Source organism: Spermophilus citellus, assembly GCF_964194105.1.
Source record: "Spermophilus citellus genome assembly, chromosome: 11".
NCBI lineage: Eukaryota > Metazoa > Chordata > Mammalia > Rodentia > Sciuridae > Spermophilus > Spermophilus citellus.
This window is the reverse complement of record NC_138192.1, coordinates 84,369,712-84,391,966: the sequence shown is the minus strand read 5'-3', so window position 1 is coordinate 84,391,966 and position 22,255 is coordinate 84,369,712. Positions and strand designations below refer to the sequence as shown.

The following is a 22,255-nucleotide window of genomic DNA, read 5'->3' as shown; positions in this document are numbered from 1 at the left end:
ATAAGTATAATCTAACATATATATATATATAGGATTTGGGGCAATTTACTCTTAACAAATTAACCCTGCTTTTGATTTTCATGTGTAAGGATACCTAATCAGAAAGATGGCCTCACACACTTACTAGGTCTGTGTTAGGTGTCATGTCATTTACACATGACATCACCAAAACTGCCTTGTGCCTTATTTTACAAATGGGGAGATTGCAAGAAGCTGGGATACCCAGATATTTGCATTCTGGCTTTCTTTCTACAAATAGATTCTTTTTCCAATGCTACTTCCTCAAAGAAGCCTTTTCTGATCCCCATCTAATGTAGCAACCACCTTCAACCCCACTCACAGCACCAAAATATCACCCTTCCTTTTTTTCAGAGCATTTATCTATCCAGTGTTATTTTGTGTACTTATTTGTTCAGTTCATTTTTAATCTATCTCTCATAGTAGGATGTGGGCTTCACAAAGATAAGAATCTGGTGCTTAGAAGATCTGTAATAAATATTAATTTCTAAGAGAATCAGGTAATTTTAATCTGATGCCAAAGCCTGTTGCCTTAACCACTATGGTATAAATCAAATCAGTGAAGGAGTATCCCAGATTTTCAGTTTCATGAATGTTGTATACATTAATTCTATAAAAAAAGAACCATTGAAACTAATTTCTTATCATGCTGCCTGGCATTGAACTCCCTCCTCCCTTTTCAGGATCAGTAATCATGAATTATCCCTTATCTTTTCTTTATTTGATACAAATTTGTTAAATATAATTTTGAATCAAAATAAAAGAACTCAAATACTATAGGCTTTTTCCAGACCGTGTCTCTTTTTCCCCATTCATTAAGAATTCTCTTGAGTGCATGCTACCCTTTTCCTTTCTGTTCATCACTCTTTCAGCAATTGCTCTAGTTTTATTTTTAGTGGTGTATAAAATTACCGTGCCTGTGCTTTTAAGTGTTCAATGTATAAACTTAGCACATTAATACTATTTTTTCAGTGTTCTCTTTCAATGATGTCAGTTGGGGTTTCAGTGACGTCAATGAAAGGATATTACAATGCTTAAGAGAGCTGTTAATTGCTTTCCACTGGCATTAACAGTTGTAGGGCTGCTCAACTCATACTAGGGAATATAAAGTCTTAATCTGTTGTAAGTTGCAAATACAAGACCAAATAATGTTTACATCAAGAACAAAGAAGATAATAGAATGTTCTAAAAAGATGGGGGAGAAGATTACTTATTGTTAACAGATAACTGAATAATCTTTATTTCAGCCAAAGACAAAATATATAGTTAACAGTAACAAATGAATATAAATTATAACTAAATCTAAGTAGTAATATTAATTACCACTATTTTTTAGAGAGAGAGAGAGAGAGAGAGAGAGAGAGAGAGAGAGAGAGAGAGAGAGAGAAGGAGAGAGAGAGAATTTTTTAATATTTATTTTTCAACTTTCAGTGGACACAACATCTTTATTTTATTTTTATATGGTGCTGAGGATTGAACCCAGCACCTCACGCATGCTAGGTGAGTATGTTACCGCTTGAGCCACATCCTCAGCCCCACACAATTTTTTTTTTTTTTTGAGACAAGGTTTCATTAAGTTGCCGAGACTATCCTTGAACTTGCAATACTCCTGCCTCAGCATCCAAGTCAGGGATTTCAGGTGTGCTCGCCTGGTTTTACATATTTCTGTACTAAAAGAATTTCTTAGTTACTATTTGTTTGTATATTTTAAAATGCCAACATGAGGTTTTTGGACAAAGGAATTCTATTTTAATGTTTCTTTAACTTAAACTAGTATATTAAAATGAAGTAAAGGGATATTTTACTTCCCAGGGTTTTATTTTTGCCTAATTAGCTTGGAAACTCGGGGTAGCAGTCTGCTCATGCCTTCTCAGGGCATAGAGTCTGCTCATGTCTTCTAGGTTTTGGTGCATTTATCTTATTTAAATATATATTGCCAATGGGGGAATACATATAATATATATTATATAGAAAAGAATATTATGACTCTTCTCACCCCTCTTCTACCTAAAAATCCAGAACCTCAGAATGTGAACTTTTTGAGAAATATTATCTTTCTAGATGTAATTAAGATGTAAGATGAAAATTAGGATGAAGTCATGTTGGATTAAGGTGGATATTAAGTCCAATCATTGATGTCATTATAAGAGGACAGGATATGTAAATGCACAGTTTGAAGAAAGAGTGGCATGTGGAGATGAAGAAAGAAATTGGAGCAACTGTCTATAGACCAAAAGACTTCAGGGATTGTGGGTGACCACCAAAAACTAGGAGACAGGAATGAACAGACTCCCACTCTCAGTTTCCAAGAAGAACTCACCCTTATGTTGGACTTCTGGTCTAAACCTATGATACAATGCATTTATGTTGTTTTAGGCCACTCAGTTTGTGGTAAATTGTTATGTCAGCCCTTGCAAGCTAGTGTATATGTTAAGTCTACCATAACTGATATTAAATGTAGGGAAATTTGTTCAAATTCTTTTAAAAATGTCACTGGGAACATTTAATGACATGAGAGATAACTACCATCATATTTGAGTGAGTACTAGGTTTGATATTTGAACAAGTTGGCCAATAATAGCTATTTAATAAACATCCAAATTACATTTAAGTATTTTTATTCATATGAATAAACTTAAATTGACATCTAGATTTAACCAAGGGTGACATAAAAAATCCCTATTCTGTATTTTTAAAACATACAAGGGCTGGGGATGTGGCTCAAGCGGTAGCACACTCGCCGGGCATGCGTGCGACCCGTGTTTGATCCTCAGCACCACATACAAAGATGTTGTGTCCACCGAGAACTAAAAAATAAATATTAAAAAAATTCCCTATCTAAAAAAATATTTAAAAAACATACCAAATATCATTTTTCATTTAATCTTCATGTGAAAAATGCCACATATATTTGATTTGTGGGACAGCATGTATATAAATAAATAGAGCCTCTGAAAAAACAAAATTTAACAACATGCAAAATTATATAATTGTTTACAAATAAATTTAAAGTGCCACCACTTCTAAAAGTTGTATTCCCCTTTTCAGGTCTTTTAGGAACTCGAGTCAGTACTCACCTCATAAGCATAAAATCCAGAGGCTAAGACTCCATCCTCAGTTGGGGGCTCTACATATGATTATTTGACTGTTCCCATTGGTCTAAACACAAGTTGGTTTTTATTTTCTCTGAAGACATTCACTTAATCAGAAGTGTTGCTTCTGTCTCTCATTTGCTTTCTTTCTAGTTTCTTGGTCACTCTTACTCAAACATGAGTAAGAACATGAACAAGGGGGAGGAGTTGCTTCTTGCTTTATATTATTTGAGCTGCTGAGTCTCATCTTTGTCCAATTTGGTTTTATTTTTTAAGCCGGTTTGAGTTGGACTCTTTTTTTTTTTTTTTTTTGCCACACACAATGAGAATTGCCTGATAAAAGAGAGACTGTAATTTTACTGTTGCTTGGTCATCTTTGTACACTAAGATGAAGAAAACACTGGATCAAGGGAAGATGAAATTGAGTTAAGGTGTGGGTATGATTGATTGAGAAAAGTGTTGGGTAATGTAAAGGACAGGCCATAGGCAAACAATTACATGGAATAAGAAGAATACTTACTTCAAGAGACAAGTCAGGATGGGAAAGAGAAGTTTAGGAGAAGAGGTACGAAAGTAGTGGGAATTTATGCTTATGAAGAATTTTATAATAAAATTTCATGAAGATAGAGGCATGTTCATTCTCTAAGTGAGATGGAGTTTGTCAACTTTTCATTACTGTGATCAAAATAACTAAAGAGAATAAGTTGGAGGAGGAAAATCTTATTTTAGACCATGGCTTCAGAGTTCTGAATACGTGCTCAACTGACTTCATTGTCCAAGTGAAGCAGAACATCATGGCAGAGGTGAGCTACTCAGGTCGTGGCAGCAAGGAAGTAGTGAGAGAACAGGGGGGTGGCAGGGACAAAATGTAAACTCCCAAGCACCCCTGGTGACCTACTTCCTCCAGCCATACCCCGTCTGCCTATACCTCTATTAATCACCCAGTTAATCCACTCAAATTATTAACCCCCTCATAAGGATCAATCCATTGATTAGGTCACAGCTCTCATAATCTAATCATTTCACCTCCTGCATTAGCACAGTAGCTTTAGGGGGACACTTCATACCCAAACCATAATGGGGTTGAAGGAGAACACCAGAGGTCTAGTTTATCTTCTCTGGGGATCAGAAGGGGAGGCTCCATTAAGACTAATCAATATTAGTACAATAGGGCTTAGGGCCAAGCAAAGTTCAGAGACCATGATATTATAGTAGTTTGTCATAACCTCAGTCTATCTTCTACAATAATAGCTTTCAGTGGCCCATATTTCAGTGTGAGAAAAGCAGATAGATGCAGTATTTTATGGAGTTTGGACAAGAGAGATAAAAGTGCTGCTGAGAGTGAAGCTGAAGTGATATGACACAGGACCCAGTAAAGGAGAAGTGAATCCATCTGGTATACGGACAAAGATGGCCCCATCAATTCTGTAGTAACTTGGAAGACAAAATATACCTAAGGAGCTTCTATATCCAGCTACGGATATTTTCAGCAGAATATTGCAATTGCTAAACAGTTTCTTTTAGCCACAAAAGAAAGTTTTTCAAGAGAGAAATGAGCAAGCATAATATAGATGTAGAGAGCACAGGATGGATTCCTCTGGATAGAAAAATATTCTAAAAGCAAGAAATGACCCCAAAGATGAAAAGCAGGGTGCTTACTGATAAATATGTGTCCAATCAAGCTCCAATCAAGGGTGCAGATAGAACACACAGCTTACCTCTTCAAAAATATTCCTATGAATTCCTATGAACATATACCACAATAACCTGACTTGAACCCAAAGTAGACAGAAACCAGTCTTGAAGAGATTTGTAGTAATAACTTTTGTATAATATGACACTTTATATATTTAAATGCCACATTGTATATGTTTGTCTTCAGTTTTCTCATACAATAATCTGACACCAAATGTCTGGGTACTTTCATACCAACCAGTTTTCCAATTTTTGGTGGACACTGACTGGATGTCCTACAATTTAACTTAATTCTAGCACTACTCAGAATCAGTGCAGAACTACAGTCTAATGGTTCAGTCCCACCAGACTGCCCTCCCCTGCAGATGTCATTTGCAAGTCCAGGTTTCCTGTACTCCAAACTGTCTGGCTACAAATTGGAGGAATGTCCTCCTTAGTTCAATAATTTGCTACAATTGCTTACAAGACTCAGGGAAAAGTTTACTTATGTTTACCAATTTACCATAAAGGATACAACTCAGGAAGAGCCAAATGGAAGAGACATATAGGGTCTGTGTTAGGGGAATTTCCACATCTTTTCCAGGTGCATGGCCCTCTGAGCACCTCCATGTGTCACTAGCCCAGAAGCTCTCTGAACTCCTTCTTTTAGGGGTTTTATGGAGGCTTTATCATGTAGGCATGATTAACTAAATCACTAGCCAATGATGATCAATATTATCCCCTGTCCTCTCTCAGAAGTCAGGGATGAGGCTGAAAAGTTGCAACCCTCTAATCACATGATTAGCTTTTTGGGTAACTATGCACTGTTCTTAGGGGTTTTCCAAAAGTCATCTCATTAACATAAATCAGATATGGTGGACAGAAGTTTGCTATAAATAACAAAAGACAGCCCTTTAACCTTTATCTCTGTGAAGCTACATCAGGAGCCAGATATAAAAGTCTAACCAAATAGAGAGCTCAAAGCATTTGACAATAACTGCTAACAATGCTCTACTGTAGAAACTCTTTTTAAAATATTGTTTTTAGTTGTAGATGGACACAATACCTGTATTGTGTGTGTGTGTGTGTGTGTGTGTGTGTATGGTGCTGAGTATTGAATCCAGTACCTCACATGTGCTAGGCATGTGCTCTACCAGTGAGCTGCAACCCCAGCCTTGTACTGTAGAATCTTAAGTTAGGTATAACCAGGCACACAAAGGAAATAAAGAAAGAAAAGAAAGTAAGAAATAAAACAACCTCTTAAGAAAAGTTCCCATTTTTGCTTTAAACACTTTTATAGAGATGATATCCTAGTACCCTAGCATATTTCTGGAAGCCACCAGAAATATGTGGAGTTCTTTTTACCACATGGGGATTTTAAAGTAGACAGTTGCAAAACCCCTGATATCTTAATGACATCACATTGGATGAGCAAACCCAGGAACAGTCTGACTCCAGACTTCTTGATAAATAGTTTTTTTTTTTTTTTTTTGCATTAGAGATTGAGCCCAGAGCCTCACACATGATAGGAAAGCAACGAACCACATCCCCAGCCCTTTTAACTTTTTATTTATGATAGTGTCTTTCTAAGTTACTCAGATTGGCCTGGAACTTGGGATCCTCTTGTCTCAGCTCTCCCAAGTAGCTGGGATTACAGGCATGCAACACTATGTCCAACTAATATCTTTTTATGTGAGAAATAAAATATTATTTAAAAACCACTGCTATGTATATAAGTGGTATACAGATTCACACCAAATGGTGACAGATTAATGAAGTAATCATCAAAGACAGTGAATCCAGGATAAACTCTTAGATGCCCAGGAGTGAGAAGGCTGAAAGCAATGATCCATTTTCAATAGTGAGTAGGGGCATTGCATCTTTTCTATAATGCATTTTCATAGCTATAATATAAACTGTACCCATAGTGTGGAAGTTGAACATAGGTCTCTTATTTAAATTTCTGATTTCATTTGTGTGCCTGGTTATATCTAATTTAAGATTCTACAGTACAGTATTGCTAGCAGTTATTGTCAAATGCTTTGAGCTGTCTATTTGGTGAAAATACATTTGAAATTTTGACTACAAGTTTATGAACATCAGAACCCACCTAAGAGGGGGGATTTTTAAACACTCAAGAAAGGGAGAGAGCCTATTTCATTGTTGCCCATTGAAACGCTAAAGATCACATTGGGTGAGTGAGGTATATTCTAGAACATTGCTGAGCAATTTGTTTTAAACAGAGTTTCAGTCTAAGTACAAAAAACTGGCACATGCAAAAATTTTGATATTATGACTGTGGGATTCTAGGATTTGTTCTATTTTTTTTTTCCTGCCATTGTTGCAGGGACATATGGACCTGTACCTTTTAGGCAGCAGGAACAGAGAAGCAGGAACATTCTGACAAAATCTCCACTCAGCGTGAGAAGGAAGCTGTCCCCTTGATACCTTGACAACATGCCCATTTAGCATCAGAAATAGCCAAGAGGCGGACACAACTAAAACTCACCTCACTCAAAATAGATGTTGACATGGAAAAAATAAATATGGCCTGCTGTTGTGAATTTTTATTCTCACCCATAAGGCATAATGGGCTCAGCAATATCAAAAATCAATACAGGAGTTCAATTTGAAAAGTTAATTTATTCATCACGCATTCAACACATTTATTGAGCATCTGTTATATCAAAAGCATTGTTCTGAACACAAGAGATAGGGCCATAAATAAGCAGACGAGGTCATTGCTTTCACAGAGTTACTGCCAATTTGATGGAAGAGGGAAGACAGAAATAAGTAAACAAATAAATCAACTGCATACTTTTATGTAGCAAAAAGTGAAATGAAGGAAAAAACATTAAATAGGGATCAGCTTTTACTTGGTTGGACAGGGAAGATATTCTGAGTGGATAAGGTGACATCAACCCAGATATTGAGCAAAGCCGTCTGATGTGTGTTGAAGGCACTACCTGGTGCATATGCTCATGTCAGTATATACTGAGTCATAAAATAATTTCAAAAAGAGCAATGCAACATAGAAAATGAATGGGACTGTATTCTCTGAGAAGAACCATGCCCTCAAAGGAAAAGGAATTTAAAAAGCAGATTTCCATAACAATTAAAGATTTCAGAATAAAGTTAGTGATGTAGTGTGGAAGTTGTCCATCTATTTTGGACTATCTCTCTGCAATTGCCCATAATCTATCACTATGACACATTTTTCCAAATGTTGAATTTTCATTTTGGTTTCCTCCCTTTTTTAGTTTTTTTCACCTATTTTAAATTTCTAGTATTACTCTTTGTAATTTTCTCCGATGCATGTTTTATCTTTACATCATTTTCATTGCCATACGTATCCATTTTGTAAAGATTTTTAGAGACTTCTAGTTTGTTTACACATTTTTAAAAAATTGACTACAGTTATCATAATGTTGACTTTGTGTGTAAACATTGTGCACATAAAACATTGAAACTTCCTCAAAAAATGAACAGCTCTCTGTTTTGTACATCTGCATTTGGGAAAGATTTTCCTGAGATCTCAGCTCTTTGGGCAATTATATATGTGAAGCGACCCATTGTAGTTTTCAATTGACATCATCGAAAGACTTAGATTGTCACAGTATTTCAAATGACTGCAGTCATAAATCTAGGTGCTCACAATTACGAGTTATAGTGCTAGACATTTGTACATTTCACTTTTTTCATGCATTTTATTATGAATATGGTTTGTTTGCTCATAAGTGCTATAACTGTGCAACTGTTTTTAGTACACCTGTTTATGCTTGCCAAAGTGTGTTATTATTATCTATTTTATTATAGAGTGGCCTATGAAGTATTCACTCATATCTTCATGTTTCTCAAATACATCCCTTTTAAAAATGTAAATAAATATATTTAAAATTCTTTGAAATTATTTTTTTCCAAAATTATACTTTTGGGATATTTTAGAATTTAAGCCTTTAGGAATTTTCATCTTTTAGGAATGTCAACATTCATTTCTTTGTCTTTTGGGATTTGGGTCCAAAACTGATTCATATAAATAACATGTGAATGCATAAAATTATTTTCAAAAGATCTTTCAGGGAGCTTCCTGAACATTGTTTTTCTTGCACTGGTTGTAGCTTGAGTATTTGTTTCCAGAGCATTAAACAGCAAGGGTCCTAGTTTAATAGTCAAATAGTCACTTTATGTTTAGGGATTTGGTGAAGTCAAGAGACAGTGTCTCCATCCATGTTTCTTAGAAATCCAAGTCTAAAAGGAAGACCATGAAAATCTCTGCTATTTTAACATTAAGTATGCTCTGCAAACAAAACACCCAAGCTTCCAGGAGAAGCAAGGCAAAGCTCAGGGACCTTACGCCATGAGTCAGCCTCTTGAAGTCACCTTCTCAGTGCCACAGATGGAGGCTGATGAATCTGCACCCAACAGAGATAGTGCAATGGGAGAAGTAGGTGTAGTTCTGGTCCAGACCTACTGGTATAGATCTGCACTTTGGCCAGTGGATATTCAATCCTATGTCACTCCCTTTGGTCTCCCAAGTCTGTTGGCTTCCAGGTTTGGAGTTTGTAAGGCAAACAATTGAATGCTTATGGTTATCAAATTACCATCAACATAGATCCTTTTCAAACTCTAGTCAACAGTATGTATTTTATTAAGGAGTGGTCACTGGAGGTGGAATAAAATCCAAGCTCACACCATGACCTGTGTGACCACATGTGCTTTACTTCCTGCCCACCTGCTCAAAACCCATCTTCGATTATGTTTCTTCCATTCTTTCCTACCCATGTGTCCTACCACACTGGCCCTTATTCTCTTCAAATAGCTAAGCCCATTTTCATTCAGGGTCTTTGCTGTTGCTATTTACTCTGTCTGGTACATTTTTCAAGTAAATTATGTAATTAACTTTTCATCTTACTGCATGCATTATTTTTGAAACAATAACTTTGCTAGCTTTTTCAGGCAAGTGTGGCTTTAATTCATTAAAACTTCCTGGAGTTTCCTCAGCTAGAAGAAATGGCAATGCATACAAATGACAAATTCTAAAACCAAAGATTTTGTCATTGACATAGGCAAGAAAGGAATGGACAATCCCGTTCTCAGAGTTTGGCTTTCTATTCCTTTTTATGCAGCTCCCCCCACCACACACACACACACACACACACATTTTTTCCCCATGGGAATTATGGTCTTGGGGATTTGGGGCTTTCAGGATTTATCATTTGGGATTTTAATCTTTCAGGATTGTGATTTTTGGGATTTTAGTCTTTAGGGATTTTAGACTTTATAGATTTTGATCTTTTAGGATTTCAACATTTAGGATTATGGCATTTGGGATTCTATCTTTTGGCATTATGATTGGCACCAGCATGGATCACTTATGGGACAACTTATCTTCAGGAACTAAGGGGAAAAATTGAGGTAGCTTGGCTTTATTGTTACATATAAATGTTGTAAGAGTTCATTCATTCTTTCAGAATTTTTTTTTTAGCACTCACTATGTATTAGGATCTGTACTAGATTCTGGGAATTTAACAGTAAATAGGATAAACTCTGTGCTATTAAGGAGTTTATACTCTATCAATAACAACATTCGATGCTTATATTCAATACCCAGTACATTGACTCATTCAGTAGGGAAGCTGGACCAATAAAGAAGTTAACATACAAGAGATAATAATAATTGCTGTAAAGAAAAAATAAAGAAGGGCATGGTACAGAAATGAATACAACCTGAACATGTTTATGTTCCAATCCTCAGATCCTGTGATATGTTATTTTATATGGCAAAAGGGACTTTGCAAATGTAATTGAGTTAAGGATATTCATGTAGACCTCATGTAATCACAAGATATCAGAGGGAGAGAGAATGGCCAAAGTCAAATGTCAAAGAAAAAGAGAACTAAGGACAGAAACAAAGAGGACAGAATGTGATTAATAGGTGGCTTTGAAGATGGAGAAAGGGACTATGAGCAAAGAAACACAGATGATCTCTAGAAGCTGGAAGGAGTGCATTCTCCCCTGGAGCCTCCAGAAGGAATGCCTCTTGGCTGACACCTTGATTTTACTCCAGTGAAGTTGATTTGGATTTCTGACCTCCAGGAATATAAGATAATATGATTTTTTTAAGCCCTGAGTTTGTTGTAATCCATTTACATCAGCAGAAACCCAATACACAGTGTTATAGAAAGTAGATTATCGGGGTTACTCAGAAATGGCCTCTTGAGGAGGTGAATTAAGCAGAAAAGTGTGCAAAGTGGGGAGTAAGACATTTGGCTGGCTATGGGAGTGGACAGAGGGAGCATTCCAGCCAACGGGAACAGCAAGAGATAATGCTCCAAGAAGGAAGTATGCTCAGTGTGTCTGAGTACCAGAATGAACAAGAGGAAGAAGTTAGTAGATACCTTAGGGAGGTAGCTGGAGGCCAGATTATGTAGAACTTTGTAGTTTTGCTAAGCATTTTGATTATATTCCAAGAGTGATGAGAAGTCACTGGAAGGTTATAAGCAGGGAGTGACATGCTCTTGTCACTATTAAAGACATGATATAAATGCTAAGTGGAAAATAGATTCTGAGCTGGAAGTATCAATACACCTGATAGGTGCAGAACCATAGGCTAAGATGAGAGGGGGCTGAAAAGAGTATATATTGAAGATGAAGTGGACCAGGTTTGCTAGTTGATTGGAAGTGATATATAAGACAAAGTGGGAGATAAGAATGATATCAGAGAGTCTGATAACACTATTTGCTGATTCAAAATATTCTGGGACTATGATGAAAAATCAAGAATTTTGTTTTAATGCTATTGGATAAGTCAGTAGAGGTGTCAGGTTGGCAGTTGGACATAATATCTGGAGTTTAGGAGATTAAATTGGATGGATGCCATCTCTTTTGCAGCATAGGTAGTGTATAAAGCATGGAACTGACGTCTGTAGATAGATCTTGAGCACAGAGCTCTGGGGCATTGCATTTTAGTTCCCTGGAAGAGGGCATCTCATCTATGGGGGAAAAATGGAACATGGTCCTTATTACTTCCATATTTAAGGCAATTCAATGCCAATTTTTTTGACTTCTGGGCTGACGGAAGCTTGAAAAATGGCAACTTGGCCCTGTGCAAAGGTCTTAAGAAGTAGTCATTGCCTTGGCCTATTTGCCCTGGCTCTCAGTGAGCTTTTAAAATGCCAGTGAGCTCTAATCCTGTTGATTGACCCACAGCTGTGAATACAAGATGCTGACTCCAGAAGTGCAACTCATTCTGGAAAGGGCACTATCCCTTTCCCACTAAGGACTGCTGAGAGAGCCACCTGAAGTCTGCATAGGCTTAGCAGCAGCTGCACTTCTACTCAATCAGATCAAACTGAAGTTCTTTTTTGCTTCCTGAGGAACCCTGGGTATTTGTTTTTAGAACACTGAACAGTAAGAATCCTCGCTTAACTGACACACAAGTGCTTTATGTTTGAAAAGGATTTGGCTAGGCCTATGTCTTACTAGAATGGCTGGAAAAACTCCTGTTATGGTTAGGTCTTCTTTCTTAATTTGCTGTTTGATGGTGAGGACAAGAAGAGAAGTGGCTGCCTGTCTAATGGAATTATTTTGGCACTAGCACACCAGTACTAGATTCACAACTCTCTTTAACTCCTGATTTTTTCTTAGAATTATAATGACCCTATATAAAGCCTCCTGCTTTACCTCCCAGTCTGCTCCTCCACTGGGGACTAACTTTCTCCCTGCATGCTTCCCCACCACAAATTACTCCCTGTGTTGTTACATTTCTTAAAGCAGTTATTCTCAGCCTTTGCTAAACACTGGAATCACCTGGGGAACTTTAAAAAATCCTGAAGTCTGGGTCCTATCCCCAGAGATTCCAACTTAATTGTCTTCCACTATGGCCCAGACAATTGGATTCTTAAAAGCTCCCTAGGTGACCCACATACAGCCAGGATTGAGAACCACAGGCCTCCAGACTCTATGTTTTCTAGATTAACAACCACCACCACCACAAAAATCGAATTTTAGGAACTCAAACTATGAAGGTTAAAAGTGAAGGCCCCAGGGATCCTCCTCTTTTACAGATGACATTACTGAACAGCAGTAGCCTTTTGGAGAACAAATGATGCTGCTTGTAATCTCTACAGTACTGCCAGATCCAAACAAAGGCAAGAGTGCAGAGAAGGTAATATCTTGGGAAAAGTATGACCCTATATGCTAACAGCATGGGGACAACTTCCTTTAAAACTAAATTTGTCAGAAGCAAATTTGTGTATGCAAAGCAGAAGTTTCAGGAGATGAGTTCCCACTCTGTCCCAACTGTCTACAGATCATCTCTCCTAGGCATGCAAAAGGAGTCATCAAGTAGCACCTCTGCTCTTCAGGAAGCTCACTGGAAAGGAGGTGGACAGAGCCTTCCACGCTTCCAACTCGAAATGTGCACTATGGCCAGCAGCCCTCATCTTCATCTAGTAGCTTCTTAGAAATTTAGTATTCGCTGGGGCTGGGGTTGTGGCTCAGTGGTAGAGTGCTCGCCTAGCAATTTAGTATTTGGGGCCCCCTTCCAGACCTACTCAGTAAGAATCTGCATTTTAACAAGATGCCCATGCAATATGCAATTCAAAGTTTGAGGAGCATTGGTTCATAGGACTCCAGGTAATGCGACGCGCCTAATTCTTTCGAACACCCAAGGCCCAAATGGAGGCCGTCACTTATTTCTCCTCCCGGAGTGGGTAGTCTTGTGGTGAGTGGTGGAGAAGCTTGGCAGGGCAAGGTGCAGACTAGGTCCAGGGCGGTTCCTCCCGCGCCACGCCTCACTCCTGGGTCTCAGCGGGACGCGCCGTTGCTGTGGCAGCGCCTGACGCAGCAAGAGCAGTGGCTGCTGTGGCCTCCTCCTCTTTCTCCAAAGGCCTCCCCGGACCCCAAACTCGGGCCCAGCCTAGGCTCCTCCATGCCACGGAGGAGACGCCACAGCCGGGTGAGCGCCCAGGAGGGCGGCCGGGAGGAAGAGGCGCCCCCAGAAGTGGCAGCCTTGCTCTCAGCGCAGTCGCAGTCCCCACAGAAGTTCCAAGAGACCGCCGATCCGGTTTTGCTCCGGGGCATCTTCGAGATCCGGAGGGGCAGCTGCGACGTAGTACTGAGCCAACGGGCCCTGAAGTGGCGGCCCATTCAGCCTGAGCGCCCGGCGGGCGGGTGAGTGCCAGTCCCGGTGCCACAGTCTCCCAGGCAGCATAGCTCGGGTGCTTCTGCTCCGCCTCCTCTTCACTCCTCTGGCCTCCCCTCTCCTGCTGTGCCCGGTTGGCTACAGTGTCCTCCACAGTGCCTCCTCCCTCCCAACCGGGGAAATGTGTGCAACTCCCCTGTCTCCACCAGCTAGGCTTTCCCTTCCAGGGCACTTCCCGACAGACGTCACGTCACGCTCAGTTCCTGCAGAGCGCAGAGAAACTTGAACCCGAAAGGGGAGGTGATTTACAAGTGTGGGGGGAGGTGATTTACAAGGGGGGAGGACGCCAACTACTCCACCCCCACTTAATTGATGCTTCAGTCCAACTTCTGAAGGTACACTGATAGTATAAACCGTTCACAAAGTGTCTACCACATGGGTTCTGAATTCAACTCTCATTTTAATGTCTCATAACCCCAATATTTTGGGGTTCCGGGATTTGCCCACCGTCACATTCGTTGCCACTGTGGAGCTTGTTCAGGCTGTCTAGAAACTCGATTTGGGGTGTTAACTCAAAATCTGGTTTCCTTGGATTTGCCTTTATTCATTTAAAATTTTAGTGCTGTAATGCTGCAGTTTACAATAGAAATATTTCAAGTCTTAACCCAGAGACGACTCAGTAGAAAATGTTGGAATTTGATACATAAGCCTGTTTTAGTTAAGTAAAAAAAATTTAAAAATTGCCTTTCCCTAGTGGTAAACTAGACATCATGGGCTGTTGATGTTATAGAAAGCAGCAGTCACTGTTTTAAAGTTTCTTGTTCAAAAGTCTAACAAAATGAAACCCTCTAGTTGGAACCCAGCATGGGTTATGGATGGGAATTCTGTATGTGCTGTCTGTCATGCCCCTTGCTGAACTAAATCTGTCTTTGACTTTGATTAAAATGTTTTCAGGTGTTTTGAAAACCAAAGTGATTTATTTTCTCCAACCTTTGAAATTAAAAGCCAGCAAGATGATTATGGAATTATTCTGTGAGTCTTTAAGTTAGCTTAAGTTGTGTGATATAGAAGTTTATAATCAGAACCCTAAGAGCCAATTTAACCTACAATAAAGCTAAAATACTATAGAATTAGAATTAGACATTGTGTGATGAGAAACCACACAAATCAATGTTTCAGTACTGGTACATGGAAAAGCAAATAATGACATGAAAAAAGAAATGTCATTTTATATTGAGTGGTGATTGAGGAAAAGTAGGTTTAATTAGCTCTCCTGGTAATGGAGTTTAAAAAGACAACTTGACAGTTTCATAACTCTAAAGGTTTCAATACTGATTCTTTAATTTCACCCGAAAACCTTTTGGTTTTCTTTCCTTTATATGAGTGTACTACTTTTTCTTTGTAATTAATGCCTGACTTTTAAACCACTTTGGTCCTCTAAATTTGGAGCCACAGAAGTTGAATTAATTTAAACTGAACAATGAAAACTAATGAATGAATTTGATTGGAACTGGTGAATTTGGTCAGAAAATGGAAGATAAAACATATCAAAGTTATGGTACTTGGGAGGACATGGAATAAGGTGGGGGAGACCATGTCCATTGATGGTTGATGGGTGACTTGCTGTCCCAGGAAAGGATAGGATGAAGATGTAGAAAGGTCTCTGGGCATTATTAGATCAAACATATGGAATATTTTAAGACCACCCAGTTTTAAACCTCATAGTGTCTTAGTTGTTTTCACTGAGATAAGATACCATGCAATCTTTCCCTGATTTCCTATCTTGAGCAATGTGAGCAAAGACACTGAAGTGTTTTATGAGGGCTATCACGGCCAAAATTGTGACTAATTGATGGTGTTGCTGGCAGAGTAAATGAGGATAACTATAGTGATTTATATGCTCTTTATTGGGTTCAAGGGTAACTTGGAATAATGACTATTACCCTTCCTCACAGAAGTGAGGCTTGTGTGGAGAGCATAAGTCAAGGTGGGAGGTTCAGAAGCATAAACACTCATCTTTGGTATTATTTTTTAATGGAAGCAATGTTTCTAGTATATTAGTTCTAGTCAATGAATATGTTAACCTAATCAGCAGTTACTCTATTAATGGATATTTTGGTACTTATGCTAAGGTGCTTTGCTAGATGCTGTGAAGATGAAAAATGACCTGGTATATTTTCCTTCAGGAAATTGTACTTTTCAGGAAAGACATGTGACTCCAATAAAACTCTGTGTCACCAAACATTAGGAAACTAATAACTTTTTTTGTTAAGTGATATAAAGATCCATAAGTTGTGGGCCCTGCCTCTAAGTATTTCAATGTGTTTAGAGGGGAGGAATATGTTTTTGACAGGACTCTGATCATGCAGAAACAATTTGCTGTTTAAGTCACTACTCTCCCCCTCAAAAAATAGCTGAAAACTGTTTCATGAAGGGTTGTGGTTTTGTATTATTTTCCTAGGGTTGTAGTAACAAATCAGTACAAATTTGGTGGCTTAAAATGCAGGACTGTATTTTTTTTCATAGTTTTGGAGGCTACAAGTCACTTAAGATGTCATTAGGGAGCTGAGTGCAGCTTGGGTTAAGTGCTTGTTTGGCATGTGTGAGGCCTGGTTTCCATGTGCACCCTCCTTCTGAAAGCTTGAGTGGGTCCTCCTTTGCCTCCTTCAGTTCTGGTGGCTTCTGGTATTCCTCTGCTTGTGGAAGCAGAACTGTTGGCTGTGTCTTCACAAGGCCTTCCCCTCCTTCTCTGCATGCCCTATTTTTAAAGGCAGAAATTATTGAATTTAAGATTACCCTAAACCCAGAGTGATCTCATCTTAAAATCCTTAATTACACGGCAAAGATTTTCTTTCCCAATATGGTCATATTCTGATGTCCAACTGCATTGGAGTTTTGGGGAACACTTTTCAATGTAGTAAAAAGATGTAATGGGTATGGGAGAAAAATTTTAGGTTGAAGTAATAAAGGAAGAAAATAAAAGGCTGTCTTCTGGGAATAGTGACTGATAGAGCCTGTCAAAATGTAGGAGTAAGAGAATATTTTACAGGCAAATAGACTCCTGAAGACACAGGTAAGAAGTTTGAGTTTTATTAGTAGGAAGCAGGAAGTTTTCTCCTGGTTTTTCTTCTACATTTATTTAAAACTTTTATCTGACTTTGTTCCCTCTTTATCCCAATTCCTGTCATTGCTGATGGCCATTGCTCTCTGACCTTCTACATCTCTTCCCTTTTGGTGACTTTCACCTTCATTCCAGTTTGCTACCTGGCTCCATCTTCCCTGGGACATGGATCAGCCCCCTGTGCAGCAATACCACTAGTCAACCTAGTAAGCATGGGTGATTGTCATCTCTCTTCAAAACCAGTCCATCCCATCTCTCCCACCTTTTCTAGGCAGTTGTCTCCTCTCTTGTGCTCTCCTTCTTAGGTCTGCAGCCTTTTTTCTCCTCTAGCTCTTTTACCTCCCATTTTGACATTCCCTACCTTGATCTTCTAAATTCCTCTAGCTGATGCTCTGCCCCTTCTCACTTGCTTTGAAAAAAAAATGGTTTATTCTCACTGCCTCTTACCTATTTCTCTACCATCTGAGACCTGGCCTCCTTCAATCAAATGAGAAATTTCAGGTCCCACCTATTTGGATTTTTATTTCATTTAACTTTGACTTGGCTCCCTCAGTTCTGTGACACCAGGAACACCTCACTTATTGGTTTCAGATGGGATTTCTTTCTGTCTGCTTGTCAAATGTGGCATTACCAATGAACTTGGTTGGATCTGGTTAATTGTGTACTTTCTGATTTGTGTTGCCCAAAATTATCAACTACCATTAGTTATCATCAGAAGTGCTATAAATTTTGTATATCCATAAGAAAAACAACTTTTCTTGCTCTTGGTCTTGTTCCCTATCAAGAATATGGAAGTCAGTAATCAGTTGTCAGTATATTTAACTTTGTTTCTCAGGTTTATGTAAGTTGTGGTGGAATGTTTAGATGGAGAACAAGAATTTCTTATACCTTACATTGGAATCATGAGATTCCATATAGAAGTAATAAATACTTTGGTTCAATATGTAAAGGACTGTTTAGGCAGCCACCTGGAATCTAAATGAGGATTTCAAAGGTAATCCCAGCTTGGATGTCCCTCACTTACTACTTTAATCAATCATCAATCCTGCTTCTTCTGTTTGCTAAGTGTTTCTCACATATACCTTCCTTCTCTGTCCAGTCAATCATAACCTTAGCTCAGGCCTTATGATCTCACTTGGGCTCCTCCTTTACCTCCCTTGAGCTTGTGCTTAAATGTTACCTTAAAAAGGTAACATTTTGTCTTTTGCTTTTTGCCTCAGGTTGACAGGAAAACCTAAGTGGTTTTCCCGATGCCTATCTAAAATTCCCTTTTGCACATTTCCTGGTTCCTTTTACTGCCTTACATTATTTTGATGACATTTATACTCTCATATATGATATGATTTCTGTTGTCTGTCCTTTAAGACCACCCACTTTAAGAGGACAGGATTTTTTTTTCTATTATTGACTGCCCTAATAACAAACAAATGGCATTTCATATTAGCGTGATTTGAAGAGTTTTTAAAAGGTAGTTCAGTATTTATTCTTCCCTTATCTGAGTTTTGTTTTCATGGCTTCAGTTACTCACAAAAATACTAAATGGAGAATTCCATAAAAGATTCATAAGTTTTAAGTTGTATGCTGTTTTGAGGAGTGTGATAAATCACGTGCCATCGGCTCCATCTTCCCTGGGACATGGATCATCCCTCTGTGCAGCATATCCCTGCTGTTCATACTGTCTAGCCAGCAGTCACTCAGTAGCTGTCTTGGTTATCAGGTTGATTAGTAGTATTGCAGTGCTTGTACATAGGGTTCAGGATTATCTGCAGTTTTAGGTATTTGCTGGGGATCTTGGAACATATTCCCCATGGGTAAAGGGGAATGACTGTATTTTTAAAGGTGTAGGAAGAATATAAGAATCTTGAAATACTCTTGGGACTAGTGATAAATTGACAAGTAATACCATTTGTAGGCCCAAAATTGTAAACTGAGAGAGCAGGTGCTTGAGCCTGGATTCAGAGACTATGTGGAGAAAGTTACCAGATAGCTCCTTTTGGCTTTTGCCTCAGGTTGACAGATTTCCTGAGTCAATCCTGCAGGAAGGGAGATAGGAACTAAATTCCCAAGCTTCTTCTCTTCTATCCCATACCACAGACTATAAGCCAACTAGAAGGCAGAGCACAAGGGAACACTTGATGACTATATAGAGTGGCTTGCCAGGACACAAAGCAGGTGAAAAAGCATGGAGACAGTCTGGCTGGAAAAAATATATATTCAAAACATCTGTTATGTTTATTGTTGGTACCTTGAAGAGTACTTGGCACATAAGCAATATTTGTTGAATGAATGAATTTGTGACTGACTTACTGGTCTCCTGAACTTTAGTTTTACTAATTGCTTTGTGACTTGATTACTACACTCCTACTTAATACTGACCCATCATCAGTATTAAGCAATATCTTTTCCCTCCTCCCAATTTTTACTAAGCATAGGAACAAAACATGGATCTCCAGTATATAACACATGAAGGCAGAGGTCTCTTGATAGCAGTGGATTTCCTCTTCTCCTAGTGGAGATATGATCTCTATTGAGGAAGGGAGTGGGATGAGAGATATTTTGCATGTGATCTTCATGCTTGGCACCTGCCTATCTCTGCATCTTTATTCCCTAGTACTTTTCTCATTGTACCACCCCATAATAGAAAGGATTACAAAAATAGTTCTCCATATACTGTTTTTTCTTAGCTTTTATAGCTACAGGGAATTGGCTTCCTTTGTGCTGTTTTTTGATGCTTACATGTTTAAATTCATTAAAACCAATAAATAAAGGTTTATTATAGATTTCTTTTTCTCTTTAGGCATAACTGGATCTCATACACAGACACTGAATAAAACTTTGTTGTATTTTCAATTAGATGATAAGCTCCTTGAGGGTCTTTCAAATTTGTATTATTCTTGTACTTCTATTTTAGGAGTTAATGTTGGTCCATTCTCTACTATGAGGGACAGGGCAGGAATGTTCCATTTTGCTCAGCTACAGGGTAGAACGCAAGGAGCAGGAAGTAGACAAGAATGCCACCACTATAATAGAAATTTTCTACCAAAATGCTTTTATTTAATTGTCTGCAATTGTGCCTGATGATCTATTGGAATTCACAATTATGGCCATTTTGCGTGTGGATCTTACATGATTTTATTCACAGTAATATAAGTAGTTGTCAAGCTGTCTGTGACCTAGGAGGGAGAAAAGTTCTGAAGAGATGAAAGAAGCATCTGATGATGTTTTTGAGGCCAAACATGAAAGGTCAAATCAACCTGGGTCAAGGGATTCTAAGGCAAAGCAGGTCAAGTACAGGGCCCAGGGTGCACAGCTCCCCATGTTGTGCCAAGATTGGATGTAAGGTACCAAAAAACAAGAAGAACGTTTGGACAGGGTACATGGGCAGATGCCACAAATTAATTTGTATATTTCATGATGTAACTGTTAGCTTGTGCTGTTACTGGATCCAGTGTTTTCAGAGTTCAATATTTTAAAAACCACCAGTGGTTGTCTATTGCATTATCCTCAATCTCAACCAAGGACAAATCTTCTGAAATATGTCCTTATTAGGAAGTAAGCTTTTATTTGAAATGTAAGATTGAAGCAGAATATAGCATCCTCAAAGCTGCACGTGTTTACTGTCTTATGTGACTGATTGTTTTTACCTAGGTCCCATAAAGCCAAAGCTATTGATGGAGAGAGGAAGGAATGGGTGGGATTAGATGTTAAGCTTGTATTTTAGTTCATTTAAGAATGATCCACTTAGGGATCTCTGTGACACATGTCAAATGTCTGCAATGCTGTCTCACGATGGTAGCATGTGTCTCCACACAGTCCTCTGAAGTGAGAGCCCTGTAGGGACTAAAAAGTACTGTACATATTTCTGTGCCAGCATGTGATTTTCCAAAACAAAAGTTTCACAAAACAATTCTCACCATTGCTACGTGAGTCACTCCGATGTTCTGTTTTCATTATAAACATGCTGATTATGACTCACTAAATTAACATCATAATTTCATAAAAGACAGCACCTTGAAGTATGAAAAAGTGCTTCTGAGTGTTTTATAGCCTCTCTCCCCCAGCTGTCTGTAGTCTGCTCCCATCTGTGGTGTAGGACAGATTTCAGGAGTTGGCAAAGGCCCTGAGATCATGTCTCTACAAATAGCAAGGTGTGCAACTGACTCAGGCAAATGACCCTCTGAATTTATTCACCAGAAAAATGAGGGATTTGTATTATATTATGTCTAAACATTATCAATTTTGACCACCTGTGAAGTTGCATTTTAAAGAAAAAAAACTGGGCATGTTGTCAAATAAGAGTAATCTGAGCAAGGTTTGAATGGTCAATGGGGTCAACCGTCTGGTGTGTGTGCAGGGGTGTTGTATTTTACAGAAGGAACTTCTCAGCCCTAATGAGTTTCTAATTAGAAGAACCCCATGGGAAATATGGGCCCTTTACTTCTCTGCCTCAGCTTCAGGGCCTTCTGATGAGAAGTGGGCAATGGCTTCTTAACAGGTCTGGTCTTTGGAGCAAAGAAACCACTTTCTGGAAGAAAAGAGCTGGTCAAGGCAAGTTGTAAGCAGATTTTTTTTTTCATGAACAACAAAAAGGACTAGGTCGTCTGTTTTTGCATTCCATTTAATTTTCCTGTAATCTTATAATTTCTGAGCAAATTTTTTGTTTAGTATTAGAATATTGTTTCAAATATTTTATTTTTAAATGAGAGTTTCAAATCACTAGCGTGGTTTACAACTCTATTTTTTAACCAGGTTGCACAACTTCATGATGTAATTTTAAAATAATTATTACCACCACAACTTTGAGTTCAGCTGAATTGGAGGAGTGACCAGAAAATCTGAGAAATCTAGGCTTCAAAATATGGTCTTGAAAATGTTTCTTACTGCTATGAGTCAAAATTGGTTTCTTGAGCTTTGGGTTTATACAAACATATTTACTTTCTAAAAAATTGCAACATGAAAGGTAATGTGGAAAAATGTGAAAATGAGAAAAAATCAATTTGAGAACAACAAGAGTTAGTGATTATGTGGGACTTAGCAGAGCAGGGTATATTCTAAGTATTAATCTGCCTAAGCTGTTTGGGAACAGATGTACGTGAAACAGATACCCGGTGTTCTGTTGTGTACATCCAAAGTGAGACATCTGTCGGTATACCCTGTGGTCAGAAATAATGGAAGCAGGGGTTAACCCCCCAAATGACCTATTAC

The 22,255-nt window shown here is 38.4% G+C and overlaps 1 protein-coding gene across 1 annotated transcript in view; it reads left to right on the top strand.

The window, feature by feature from the left end:
• Nucleotides 1-13,716: 13,716 nt before the first annotated feature.
• The window catches only part of CERKL (CERK like autophagy regulator), a gene marked incomplete at its 5' end in the record, with an annotated part of 125,128 nt that continues 116,589 nt past the window's right edge, over nucleotides 13,717-22,255 (top strand). The window contains one exon of the mRNA XM_081262467.1: nucleotides 13,717-13,954. Within this exon, the coding sequence (XP_081118593.1) occupies nucleotides 13,717-13,954 (238 nt within the window). The remainder of the gene's footprint in view (nucleotides 13,955-22,255) is intronic.